This window comes from Bombina bombina, chromosome 6, assembly GCF_027579735.1.
Source record: "Bombina bombina isolate aBomBom1 chromosome 6, aBomBom1.pri, whole genome shotgun sequence".
Lineage (NCBI taxonomy): Eukaryota > Metazoa > Chordata > Amphibia > Anura > Bombinatoridae > Bombina > Bombina bombina.
Genome location: NC_069504.1, coordinates 519111188 through 519125809, shown reverse-complemented (window position 1 = coordinate 519125809; position 14622 = coordinate 519111188). Strand labels below are relative to the sequence as shown.

The following is a 14622-nucleotide window of genomic DNA, read 5'->3' as shown; positions in this document are numbered from 1 at the left end:
TTTGGATGTTGTTCGCGCTCTAAAATTCTATTTAGATGCTACAAAGGATTTTAGACAAACATCTTCCTTGTTTGTTGTTTATTCAGGTAAAAGGAGAGGTCAAAAAGCAACTTCTACCTCTCTCTCTTTTTGGATTAAAAGCATCATCAGATTGGCTTACGAGACTGCCGGACGGCAGCCTCCCGAAAGAATCACAGCTCATTCCACTAGGGCTGTGGCTTCCACATGGGCCTTCAAGAACGAGGCTTCTGTTGATCAGATATGTAGGGCAGCGACTTGGTCTTCACTGCACACTTTTACCAAATTTTACAAGTTTGATACTTTTGCTTCTTCTGAGGCTATTTTTGGGAGAAAGGTTTTGCAAGCCGTGGTGCCTTCCATTTAGGTGACCTGATTTGCTCCCTCCCTTCATCCGTGTCCTAAAGCTTTGGTATTGGTTCCCACAAGTAAGGATGACGCCGTGGACCGGACACACCTATGTTGGAGAAAACAGAATTTATGTTTACCTGATAAATTTCTTTCTCCAACGGTGTGTCCGGTCCACGGCCCGCCCTGGTTTTTTTAATCAGGTCTGATATTTTATTTTCTTTAACTACAGTCACCACGGTACCATATGGTTTCTCCTATGCAAATATTCCTCCTTAACGTCGGTCGAATGACTGGGGTAGGCGGAGCCTAGGAGGGATCATGTGACCAGCTTTGCTGGGCTCTTTGCCATTTCCTGTTGGGGAAGAGAATATCCCACAAGTAAGGATGACGCCGTGGACCGGACACACCGTTGGAGAAAGAAATTTATCAGGTAAGCATAAATTCTGTTTCTCTTGTAGTGTATCCAGTCCACGGCCCGCCCTGTCACTTTAAGGCAGGTAATTTTTCCATTAAACTACAGTCACCACTGTACCCTATGGTTTTCCTTTCTCTGCATGTTTTCGGTCGAATGACTGGTAATGGCAGTTAGGGGAGGAGCTATATAGCAGCTCTGCTGGGTGAATCCTCTTGCACTTCCTGTTGGGGAGGAGTTAATATCCCATAAGTAATGGATGATCCGTGGACTGGATACACTACAAGAGAAATAAATTTATCAGGTAAGCATAAATTATGTTTTTCTGAGGTACTGGGTGAAAAAATGTTTTGGGCACTATTTTTTTCCACTTGGCAGTCGTTTTATTTAATTTATGACAGTTTACTGATCTCTCTCACTGTTATGTGTGAGGGGGAGGGGCCTTTTTTGGCGCTTTTGCTACGCATCAAAAAATTCAGTCAGAAGTTTATTGTTTTCCCTGCATGATCCGGTTCATCTCTACAGAACTCAGGGGTCTTCAAAACTTGTTTTGAGGGAGGTAATCACTCACAGCAGAGCTGTGAGATTGTAGTTGACTGTGATAAAAAAACGTTTATTTCTGTATTTTTTTTCTGCTATCAGGGTTAGTTATTCTTTGCTAATGGGAGCAATGCTTTGCTAAAATTGTGTTTTTTACAAAGATTTGATGCTATAACTTTTCAGTTTATTAATTTTCAACTGTCATAACTTTTTCTGTGCTTCTTATAGGCACAGTACGTTTTCATATTATAGTAAATTACTTGAAAAGTATTTCCAAGTTGCTAGTTTATTTGCTAGTGTGTTAAACATGTCTGATTCAGAGGAAGATATCTGTGCTATATGTGCTAAAGCCAAAGTGGAGCCCAATAGAAATTTATGTACTAACTGTATTGATGCTACTTTAAATAAAAGTCAATCTGTACAAATTGAACATATTTCACCAAACAACGAGGGGAGAGTTATGCCGACTAACTCGCCTCACGTGTCAGTACCTGCATCTCCCGCTCGGGAGGTGCGTGATATTGTAGCGCCGAGTACATCTGGGCGGCCATTACAAATCACATTACAGGATATGGCTACTGTTATGACTGAAGTTTTGGCTAAATTACCAGAACTAAGAGGTAAGCGTGATCACTCTGGGGTGAGAACAGAGTGCGCTGATAATATTAGGGCCATGTCAGACACTGCGTCACAATTTGCAGAACATGAGGACGGAGAGCTTCATTCTGTGGGTGACGGTTCTGATCCAAACAAACTGGATTCAGATATTTCAAATTTTTAATTTAAGCTGGAAAACCTCAGTGTATTACTAGGGGAGGTGTTAGCGGCTCTGAATGATTGTAACACAGTTGCAATACCAGAGAAAATGTGTAGGTTGGATAAATATTTTGCGGTACCGGCGAGTACTGACGTTTTTCCTATACCTAAGAGACTTACTGAAATTGTTACTAAGGAGTGGGATAGACCCGGTGTGCCGTTCTCACCCCCTCCGATATTTAGAAAGATGTTTCCAATAGACGCCACCACACGGGACTTATGGCAAACGGTCCCTAAGGTGGAGGGAGCAGTTTCTACTTTAGCTAAGCGTACCACTATCCCGGTGGAGGATAGCTGTGCCTTTTCAGATCCAATGGATAAAAAGTTAGAGGGTTACCTTAAGAAAATGTTTGTTCAACAAGGTTTTATATTGCAACCTCTTGCATGCATTGCGCCTGTCACGGCTGCAGCAGCATTTTGGTTTGAGTCTCTGGAAGAGACACTTGAATCAGCTCCATTAGATGAGATTACACACAAGCTTAAAGCTCTTAAGTTAGCTAACTCATTTATTTCAGATGCCGTAGTACATTTAACTAAACTTACGGCTAAGAATTCCGGATTCGCCATTCAGGCACGCAGAGCACTGTGGCTAAAATCCTGGTCAGCTGACATTACTTCTAAATCTAAATTGCTTAATATACCTTTCAAAGGGCAGACCTTATTCGGGCCCGGGTTGAAAGAAATTATCGCTGATATTACAGGAGGTAAAGGCCATGCCCTGCCTCAAGACAGAGCCAAACCTAAGGCTAGACAGTCTAATTTTCGTTCCTTTCGTAATTTCAAAGCAGGAGCAGCATCAACTTCCTCTGCACCAAAACAGGAAGGAGCTGTTGCTCGCTACAGACAAGGCTGGAGACCTAACCAGTCCTGGAACAAGGGCAAGCAGGCCAGGAAACCTGCTGCTGCCCCTAAGACAGCATGAATCGAGGGCCCCCGATCCGGGAACGGATCTAGTGGGGGGCAGACTTTCTCTCTTCGCCCAGGCTTGGGCAAGAGATGTCCAGGATCCCTGGGCGTTAGAGATCATATCTCAGGGATACCTTCTAGACTTCAAATTCTCTCCCCCAAGAGGGAGATTTCATCTGTCAAGGTTGTCAACAAACCAAATAAAGAAAGAGGCGTTTCTACGCTGCGTACAAGATCTTTTATTAATGGAAGTGATCCATCCGGTTCCGCGGTCGGAACAAGGACAAGGGTTTTACTCAAATCTGTTTGTGGTTCCCAAAAAAGAGGGAACTTTCAGGCCAATCTTGGATTTAAAGATCCTAAACAAATTCCTAAGAGTTCCATCGTTCAAAATGGAAACTATTCGGACAATTTTACCCATGATCCAAAAGGGTCAGTACATGACCACAGTGGATTTAAAGGATGCTTACCTTCACATACCGATTCACAAAGATCATTACCGGTATCTAAGGTTTGCCTTTCTAGACAGGCATTACCAGTTTGTAGCTCTTCCATTCGGATTGGCTACGGCTCCGAGAATCTTCACAAAGGTTCTGGGTGCTCTTCTGGCGGTACTAAGACCGCGAGGAATTGCGGTAGCTCCGTACCTAGACGACATTCTGATACAAGCTTCAAGCTTTCAAACTGCCAAGTCTCATACAGAGTTAGTACTGGCATTTCTAAGGTCGCATGGATGGAAGGTGAACGAAAAGAAGAGTTCTCTCTTTCCACTCACAAGAGTTCCCTTCTTGGGGACTCTTATAGATTCTGTAGAAATGAAGATTTACCTGACAGAAGACAGGTTAACAAAGCTTCAAAATGCATGCCGTGTCCTTCATTCCATTCAACACCCGTCAGTAGCTCAATGCATGGAGGTGATCGGCTTAATGGTAGCGGCAATGGACATAGTACCCTTTGCACGCCTACATCTCAGACCGCTGCAATTGTGCATGCTAAGTCAGTGGAATGGGGATTACTCAGACTTGTCCCCTACTCTGAATCTGGATCAAGAGACCAGAAATTCTCTTCTATGGTGGCTTTCTCGGCCACATCTGTCCAGGGGGATGCCATTCAGCAGGCCGGACTGGACAATTGTAACAACAGACGCCAGCCTACTAGGTTGGGGCGCTGTCTGGAATTCTCTGAAGGCTCAGGGACAATGGAATCAGGAGGAGAGTCTCCTACCAATAAACATTCTGGAATTGAGAGCAGTTCTCAATGCCCTTCTGGCTTGGCCCCAGTTAACAACTCGGGGGTTCATCAGGTTTCAGTCGGACAACATCACGACTGTAGCTTACATCAACCATCAGGGAGGGACAAGAAGCTCCCTAGCAATGATGGAAGTATCAAAGATAATTCGCTGGGCAGAGTCTCACTCTTGCCACCTGTCAGCAATCCACATCCCGGGAGTGGAGAACTGGGAGGCGGATTTCTTAAGTCGTCAGACTTTTCATCCGGGGGAGTGGGAACTTCATCCGGAGGTCTTTGCCCAAATACTTCGACGTTGGGGCAAACCAGAGATAGATCTCATGGCGTCTCGACAGAACTCCAAGCTTCCTCGTTACGGGTCCAGATCCAGGGATCCGGGAGCGGTTCTGATAGATGCTTTGACAGCACCTTGGACCTTCGGGATGGCTTATGTGTTTCCACCCTTCCCGATGCTTCCTCGATTGATTGCCAGAATCAAACAGGAGAGAGCATCAGTGATTCTAATAGCGCCTGCATGGCCACGCAGGACTTGGTATGCAGATCTAGTGGACATGTCATCCTGTCCACCTTGGTCGCTACCTCTGAAACAGGACCTTCTGATCCAGGGTCCCTTCAAACATCAAAATCTAATTTCTCTGAAGCTGACTGCTTGGAAATTGAACGCTTGATTTTATCAAAACGTGGTTTTTCTGAGTCAGTTATTGATACCTTAATACAGGCTAGGAAGCCTGTTACCAGAAAGATTTACCATAAGATATGGCGCAAATACTTATATTGGTGCGAATCCAAGAGTTACTCATGGAGTAAGGTTAGGATTCCGAGGATATTGTCTTTTCTACAAGAAGGTTTAGAAAAGGGTTTATCCGCTAGTTCCTTAAAGGGACAGATTTCAGCTCTGTCCATTCTTTTACACAAACGTCTGTCAGAAGTTCCGGACGTTCAAGCTTTTTGTCAGGCTTTAGCTAGGATCAAGCCTGTGTTTAAAACTGTTGCTCCACCATGGAGTTTGAACTTAGTTCTTAATGTTTTACAGGGGGTTCCGTTTGAACCCCTTCATTCCATTGATATCAAGTTGTTATCTTGGAAAGTTCTGTTTTTAATGGCGATTTCCTCGGCTCGAAGAGTCTCTGAGTTATCTGCCTTACATTGTGATTCTCCTTATCTGATTTTTCATTCAGACAAGGTAGTTCTGCGTACTAAACCTGGGTTCCTACCTAAGGTGGTCACTAATAGGAATATCAATCAAGAGATTGTGGTTCCATCTTTGTGTCCTAATCCTTCTTCGAAAAAGGAACGTCTGCTACACAATCTAGATGTAGTCCGTGCCCTGAAATTTTATCTACAGGCAACTAAGGATTTTCGACAAACGTCTTCCCTGTTTGTCGTTTATTCTGGTCAGAGGAGAGGTCAAAAAGCTTTGGCTACCTCTCTCTCCTTTTGGCTTCGTAGCATAATACGGTTAGCCTATGAGACTGCTGGACAGCAGCCTCCTGAAAGAATTACAGCACATTCTACTAGAGCTGTGGCTTCCACTTGGGCCTTTAAGAATGAGGCTTCTGTTGAACAGATTTGCAAGGCTGCAACTTGGTCTTCTCTTCATACTTTTTCCAAATTTTACAAATTTGACACTTTTGCTTCTTCGGAGGCTGTTTTTGGGAGAAAGGTTCTTCAGGCAGTGGTTCCTTCCGTATAAAGAGCCTGCCTGTCCCTCCCGTCATCCGTGTACTTTAGCTTTGGTATTGGTATCCCATAAGTAATGGATGATCCGTGGACTGGATACACTTAACAAGAGAAAACATAATTTATGCTTACCTGATAAATTTATTTCTCTTGTAGTGTATCCAGTCCACGGCCCGCCCTGTCACTTTAAGGCAGGTAATTTTTCCATTAAACTACAGTCACCACTGCACCCTATGGTTTTCCTTTCTCTGCATGTTTTCGGTCGAATGACTGGTAATGGCAGTTAGGGGAGGAGCTATATAGCAGCTCTGCTGGGTGAATCCTCTTGCACTTCCTGTTGGGGAGGAGTTAATATCCCATAAGTAATGGATGATCCGTGGACTGGATACACTACAAGAGAAATAAATTTATCAGGTAAGCATAAATTATGTGAAGGGGGTTTTATACTATATAACTCACCAGAATAAGTTAAAAGAATATAGTGATTTGAAGGAAACGGATCCTGATATGTTATCCACTTGGCTATCTTGCGTACAGGTAAAACACTACACTGATACTCACATACACAAAAAGTCCCTATTTCGACAACTAACTGACAACACACTCCTGCTCATATGATATCCACACTCTATAAACTGCTTTTACTCCCATAGAAAAACTTTCTCCCTGACTATGTCATGGTTTAGGGACAAGAGCTAAATACAGAAACAAGTACAAAACAATGGTCCTCAGTTTTCTATACTACTAAGACAGGTTCTATATCCACCAGAGTTCAAGAAACTTACTGCAAACTATTAACAAGATGGTACCGTACACTAGCTAGACTAAAGACAATTTAAACGCCATCAATTCAAATGTTCTCTTCCATCAGAGTGGAAAGCCAGTCGTGGCTTTCCACTCTGATGGAAGAGAACGTTTGAATTGATGGTGTTTGGTGAATCCCCTCTACTAAGCTTGGTAACGAATAAACCTAAAGGCTAAATCAGCATCGAAACAGGATTTGCGTCTCAAAGAAAGGCATACTGACATTCAGTCACAAGGAGAGGTATTCCTTCTTGCTATATATCGGAACTGCTAGATGTGGAGCCTGCTTGTAACTAACTAACTAACGGCAGGTGAACCGGTACTTTATATGTGGACATCTCAGCTTTGCTGCTATATGCTATAATTGCTAATTTGACTGTTGACGTCGGACATTGCTTATACTTTTGTTTGCCAAGACACGACTATACTTCTAACCCAATCTGCCTTGGCTTTTCTCTAAATGCCTTCCCTTGCTTCAATGCCTAGTTACTGACATATGCTGGTGTCTTGACTGCACGGATGTATGTGCAGTTCCTTACCTACAAAGTTTTGGGATCACAACAATATAAGGTAGATACAATGGCCTCTAGTTATCAAGGTCTGACGGACCTGATCCGACACTGCGGATCAGGTCCGCCAAACCTCGCTGAATACGGCGAGCAATACTCTCGCCGTATTCAGCATTGCACCAGCAGCTCACAAGAGCTGCTGGTGCAACGCCGCCCCCTGCAGACACAAGGCCAATCGGCCGCCAGCAGGGGGGTGTCAATCAACCCGATCGTACTCGATCGGGTTGATTTCCGGCGATGTCTGTCCGCCTGCTCAGAACAGGCAGACAGGTTATGGAGCAGCGGTCTTTGTGACCGCTGCTTCATAACTGCTGTTTCTGGAGCTTGATGGTGGGTTTTACTGTTGGGGGGGTTGTTTGTATTTTTATTTACAGGTAAAAGAGCTGATTTCTTTGGGGCAATGCCCCACAAAAGGCCCTTTTAAGGGCTATTGATAGTTTAGTTTAGGCTAGGGTTTTTTTATTTATTTTGGGGGGGGCTTTTTTATTTTGATAGGGCTATTAGGTTAGGTGTAATTTGTTTAAATATCTTGTAATTTGTTTATTATTTTCTGTAATTTAGTGTTTGTTTGTTTTTTGTGTGATTTAGCTAATATAATTTAATTTAATTGTATTTAATGTAGGGAATTTATTTAATTGTAGTGTAGTGTTAGGTGTTAGTGTAACTTAGGTTAGGTTTTATTTTACAGGTAAATTTGTATTTATTTTAGCTAGGTAGTTATTAAATAGTTAATAACTATTTAATAACTATTCTACCTAGTTAAAATAAATACAAACTTGCCTGTAAAATAAAAATAAACCCTAAGGTAGCTACAATGTAACTATTAGTTATATTGTAGCTAGTTTAGGGTTTATTTTATAGGTATTTAGTTTTAAATAGGAATAATTTAGGCAATGATAGTAAGTTTTATTTAGATTTATTTAAATTATATTTAAGTTAGGGGGTGTTAGGGTTAGGGTTAGACTTAGGTTTAGGGGTTAATAAATTTAGAATAGTGGCTGCGACGTTGGGTGCGGCAGATTAGGGGTTAATAAGTGTAGGCAGGTTGCGGCGACATTAGAGGCGGCAGATTAGGGGTTAATAAATATAATGTAGGTTTCGGCAATGCTGGGGGCATCAGATTAGGGGTTAATAAATATAATGTAGGTGGCGACGATGTCCGGAGCAGCAGATTAGGGGTCAATAATTATAACGTAGGTGTCGGCGATGTCGGGGGCGGCAGATTAGGGGTTAATAAGTGTAAGGTTAGGGGTGGTTAGATTCGGGGTTCACATAACTTTAGTTTCCCCATAGGAATCAATGGGGCTGCGTTACTGAGTTTTACGCTGCTTTTTTGCAGGTGTTAGACTTTTTCTCAGCCGGCTCTCCTCATTGATGTCTATGGGGAAATCGTGCACGAGCACGTACAACCAGCTCACCGCTGACTCAAGCAGCGCTGGTATTGGAGTGTAATGTGGAGCTCAATTTTGCTCTACGATCACTTTTTTTCTTTTAACGCCGGGTTTGTAAAAACCCGTAATACCAGCGCTGCAGGTAAGTGAGCAGTGAGAAAAAAACTGCTCGTTAGCACCGCATAGCTTCTAACGCAAAACTCGAATTCTGGCCGTACGTTATTCCAACTTACTTGCCTTCATAATTATACACATGCATAGATCCCCACGTATACCTGGCCAGGCGTGACCTATTATACATAGGGTTTGGTCCAGCAGGGTGTTGCATGTTTTATTCTCTCATCAGAGTGGCTCATTGTATTGTATTTTATTTATATATGGATACTCATGGTATTTGGTACTAATAATACTTTTTGCACTTTTAGGTTATTAGATGTGTAGGTACCTGCGTAACGACAGGGTGTTCTTCAGTTTATCTATTACTAATAAAATTAGATATTTAAAGAGTGCTGAATTCCCATTCTTTTACACATAGACTTTTATATCTATAGTGTCTTTCTTTTGTAGTTTAAGATATATATGAACATTGGGTCTGCACCACAATATATATAAAATAGTAGTGTTGAATAATCAAGGTATATACTTATTGTAAAGAGCTAGCTCATTATTTATATATATATATATATATATATATATATATATATATATATATATATATATATATATAAAATATAATACATTAGAAGCCACAGCGTCCAATCCATTTAACATCTTCCCTTATCCTCCCCCCCTTTTTTTTCTTCTTCTTTCCCTCTCCAATGCTGTCCCCAACACCTCTCTCTAAACAATAGCATTGTGGGGTTAACCTCTCTCCCCATTATTCAAACATACATATTCCTAATAATGCTTTAAGATTTGTTAACCTGATAGAAAAAGCAATTTATATGATAATGTTTTTGAAATGTTTGTCCACATTACAATGTTTTTTTCTGAAGAATCCCATTTACACAAATGGCCAATAACCATACTATAAGGCCCATTTATCAAGCTTCGAATGGAGCTTGAGGGCTCGTGTTTCTGGCGAGTCTTCAGACTTATAGCTTATCATGTCCGCCGTTCTTTTGAACTGCTGGTGCAATGCTGCCCCCTGCAGATTCGTGGACAAGTTATGGAGAAGCGGTGTTTAGAGCTTGATAAATATGCCCCATTGTGTTCACTTGGAAAACATGACAACCAATTTGGCCACAAAGAAAAAAAAAATATTCTGGAGCAAAATCACAGATAATTTAGTGATGATCGACTCCCAAATTGTCGATTATTTTAACCTTTCCTTGTGACTTCTCATGTAATAGGCATTTAGTTTTGTGTGATATAATAAAAGAAAAATATATGAACACCTGAAAAATGTAAATTGTTAGCCCAGTGCAGAAAAATACTATTATTTTGTATTTGAGGCAATAACATTAGGGTTGATTCCTTTCTAGCTGGGCATGTCTGCATCTTTTTTATGCTGGAAAAAAAGGTTTTATGGGTTGTTTACTGTAAGCAGAAGGATTGCCAAGGTTGTATTCTAGCAATAAAATACTCATGGTTTTGTATTTATGAAACAATCTACCTTTTTAAAATACAGGTTATCAAATATTTCAGAATGTTTTAGAAACTTGCTCATCTGTTTTAGGGTTTGTTATGGTTATCTCCGCGCCACTGATATGTTTTTGTCTTTTCTTTTGCAGCTAATCAGTGAAAAAATTAGTGGCGCAGAAGGAACAAAACTTGATGATGATTTTCAGGAGATGGAAAGAGTAAGTCACTATATACATTCATTAATGCTCCATATATTAATATTATTTGACATTTTCAATGTGAATTTAAAACACAGCAACCACAGCTACTCAAAATCTTAAAGGGACAGTGACGTCAGAATTAGACATTCATGATTCAGACAAAGCATACAATTTTAAACAACTTTCCAATTTACTTCTATGATTTAATTTGCTTCCTTCTCTGGTTATCCTTTGTTGAATGGTTTATCTAGGTAAGCTCAAGGTGGGTGCTAGCTGCTGATTGGTGGCTGCATATATATGCCTATATGCCTCATTGTCATGTGTTAAGTTAGCAACCAGTAGTGCATTCGTGCTCCTTTAACAAATGATACCAAGAGAATGAAGCAGATTTGTTAATAGGAGTAAACTGGAAATGTGTTTAAAATTGTATGTTCTACCTAAATCATGAAAGATTTTTTGTTTGTTTTATTTCCCTTTAAAATGAGTTTGTGTCATAGATCTACACAGGGATAATATCTGTTCCACATAGGACCCACAGGGTGAGGTAGGATATTATAGGGATACTAAACCCAATTTCTCTTGTAAGGTGTATCCAGTCCACTGATTTATCCTTTACTTGTGGGATATTCTCCTTCCTAACAGTAAGTGGCAAAGAGAGCACACAGCAGAGCTGTCCATATAGCTCCCCCTCTAGCTCCACCCCCCAGTCATTCTCTTTGCCGGCTATAAGCAATAGGGTCCCTCTAGGGTAAAGTGAATGTGGTGTTAGATTTGTAGTTTTTGTTCTACAAGCAAAAGTTTGTTATTTTAAATGGTACCGTTGTGTACTATTTACTCTCCAGCAGAAAAGAGATGAAGATTTCTGCAGAGAGGAAGGTGATTTTAGCATGTTGTAACTAAAATCCACTGCTGTTCCCACACAGGACTGAGGAGTACAAGAAAACTTCAGTTGGGGGAAACGGTTTGCAGGTTAGGCTGCAATAAGGTATGTTCAGTCATTTATTTCTAGACAAGACTGTGATAATGCTAGAAAAGGACTGTTAAGATCCCCATGAGGGAAGGGTAAGCTTTATTCAGAGACTAAGTATGGAATTACAAGCTTACATAACAGGGCTATTTTATGCTGGTTGATACTATTTTATGGCAAGTTGACACTTTTTTATGGCAAACGGTTTTTACTAATAAATATCGTTTTTTGAGACACTTTGAAGGTCCCTTTGGGTTTCTTTCAGGGGTTGTTACCCACATGGCTAATATTATAACTCTTAGGAGTGTTTCTTTAGGCCTAACAGCACCGGAGTAAGGTGGGAGGGGCCTAATTTCGCGCCTCAGATGCGCAGTTAGATTGACTATATCTTCAGGCTGTTTTCACATGGAGGCTCCTGCTACAGTTTGAGGACCCATAAGAAGCTTTTTCCCCATAAATCTGACTCCTAAGGGAAGGTAGGGCCACAGCAGAGCTGTGGCAAGGTGCTAAAGTTGTTTTAATCGGTCTGTTAGCTTACTATTGATCCGGTTTGGGCATTAAGGGGTTAATCGTTTTTATTGCTAGTTGTGCAATCTTACCAATGCTTTAGGTACATACTGTGAAAATTTCAAAAAGTTTGGTGCATTTTTCACTGTTTTGGAAAATTGTGTGCCTTTTTTATTTCTTAAAGGCACAGTAACGTTTTTTTGCAAAGTGTGTTTTTGCTTGATTAAAGTGATTTCTAAGCCTGTTTGTCTAACTACTAGTCTGTTAAACATGTCTGACACCAAGGAAAATCCTTGTTCAATGTGTTTAGAAGCCATGGTGGAACCCCCTCTCAAAATGTGTCCCACTTGTACTGATATGTCTATACACCTTAAAGACCATATTGTTGCACTTAAAAATGTGGCCCAAGATGATTCTCAGACAGAAGGTAATGAGGTTAGCTCGTTGACCTCTCCCCAAGTGTCACAACCAGTTACGCCCGCTCAAGCGACGCCTAGCACCTCTAGCGCGTCTAACTCTTTTACCTTACAAGAAAGACACTTTTCGGGCCTGAATTGAAAGAGATTATCTCAGAAATCACTGGGGGAAAAGGCCATGCTCTCCCTCAGGACAAGTCCTTTAAGACAAAGAACAAACAAAATAATTTTCGTTCCTTTCGAAATTTCAGGAGCGGTCTCGCTTCATCCTCCCCTGCTGCAAAGCAAGAGGGTAACACTTCACAACCCAGGGCAGCCTGGAAACCTTACCAGGGCTGGAACAAGGGTAAACAGGCCAAGAAGCCTGCAGCTGCCTCCAAGACAGCATGAAGGGGTAGCCCCCGATCCGGGACCGGATCTAGTGGGGGGCAGACTCTCTCTTCGCTCAGGCCTGGGCAAGAGACGTACACGATCTTTGGGCCTTAGAGATTGTATCCCAGGGATATCTTCTAGAATTCAAGGACTCCCCTCCAAGGGGAAGGTTCCACATTTCTCGCCTGTCTACAGACCAGACAAAGAAAGAGGCGTTCTTACGCTGCGTAGAAGACCTACATACAATGGGAGTGATCCACACAGTTCCAATTGTGGAACAAGGGCTGGGTTTTTACTCAAACCTGTTTGTGGTTCCCAAAAAAGAAGGAACTTTCAGACCAATCCTGGATCTCAAAATTCTAAAGAAATTCCTCAGAGTCCCATCATTCAAGATGGAGACCATTCGGACAATCTTACCAATGATCCAGGAGGGTCAATATATGACTACTGTGGATCTTAAGGATGCGTATCTGCACATTCCTATCCACAAAGATCATCACCAGTTTCTCTGGTTTGCCTTTCTGGACAGGCATTATCAGTTTGTGGTTCTTCCTTTCGGGTTGGCCACTGCTCCCAGAATTTTCGCAAAGGTGCTAGGGTCCCTTCTGGCGGTTCTAAGACCGCGGGGCATAGCAGTGGCGCCTTACCTAGACGACATCTTAATTCAGTCGTCGACTTTCCAAAGAGCCAAGTCTCACACGGAAATTGTATTGGCCTTTCTGAGGTCTCACGGGTGGAAGGTGAACATCAAAAAGAGTTCTCTCTCCCCCCTCACAAGAGTTCCATTCCTAGGAACCCTAATAGACTCGGTAGAAATGAAAATATTTCTGACGGAGGTCAGAAAGTTAAAACTCTTAACTACTTGCCGAGCTCTTCATTCCATTCCTCGGCCGTCTGCAGCTCAGTGCGTGGAGACAATCGGACTAATGGTAGCAGCAATGGACATAGTCCCTTTTGCACGGATACACCTCAGACCACTGCAACTATGCATGCTCAAACAGTGGAATGGGGATTATGCAGATTTGTCTCCTCAAATACAGTTGGACCAGGGGACCAGAGATTCTCTTCTCTGGTGGTTGTCTCAGGATCACCTGTCTCAGGGAATGTGTTTCCGCAGACCAGAGTGGATCATCGTAACGACCGACGCCAGTCTGTTGGGCTGGGGTGCAGTCTGGGACTCCCTGAAAGCTCAGGGCTTATGGTCTCGGGAAGAAGCTCTTCTCCCGATAAACATTCTGGAACTGAGGGCGATATTCAATGCTCTTCAGGCATGGCCTCAGCTAGCTGCGGCCAAATGCATCAGATTTCAGTCGGACAACATCACGACTGTAGCTTACATCAACCATCAAGGGGGAACAAGGAGTCCCCTAGCAATGATGGAAGTAACCAAAATAATCAGGTGGGCAGAGGATCACTCTTGCCACTTCTCAGCAATTCACATCCCAGGAGTAGACAACTGGGAGGCGGATTTTCTAAGTCGTCAGACTTTTCATCCGGGGGAGTGGGAACTCCACCCGCAGGTATTTGCCCAGCTGACTCAGCTATGGGGCACTCCAGAATTGGATCTGATGGCGTCCCGTCAGAATGCCAAACTTCCTCTTTATGGGTCCAGGTCCCGGGATCCCCAGGCGGTGCTGATAGATGCTCTAGCAGCGCCTTGGTCCTTCAATCTGGCTTATGTGTTTCCACTGTTTCCTCTCCTTCCTCGTCTGGTTGCCAGAATCAAGCAGGAGAGGTCGTCGGTGATTCTAATAGCACCTTCGTGGCCACGCAGGACTTGGTATGCAGACCTAGTGGACATGTCATCCGTTCCACCATGGACTCTGCCAATGAGGCAGGAC

General features: G+C 42.4%; 1 protein-coding gene across 2 annotated transcripts in view; it reads left to right on the top strand.

Annotated features, from left to right (window-relative positions):
- The window catches only part of SH3GL3 (SH3 domain containing GRB2 like 3, endophilin A3), a 394383-nt gene that overhangs the window by 204068 nt on the left and 175693 nt on the right, over nucleotides 1–14622 (top strand). The window contains exon 2 of one of the 2 annotated variants that reach the window (XM_053717414.1): nucleotides 10469–10537. In XM_053717414.1, coding sequence (XP_053573389.1) covers nucleotides 10469–10537 — 69 coding nt within the window. Of the gene's footprint in view, nucleotides 1–10468; nucleotides 10538–14622 lie in introns of those variants that run through there. The other variant, XM_053717415.1, reaches the window with a different exon arrangement.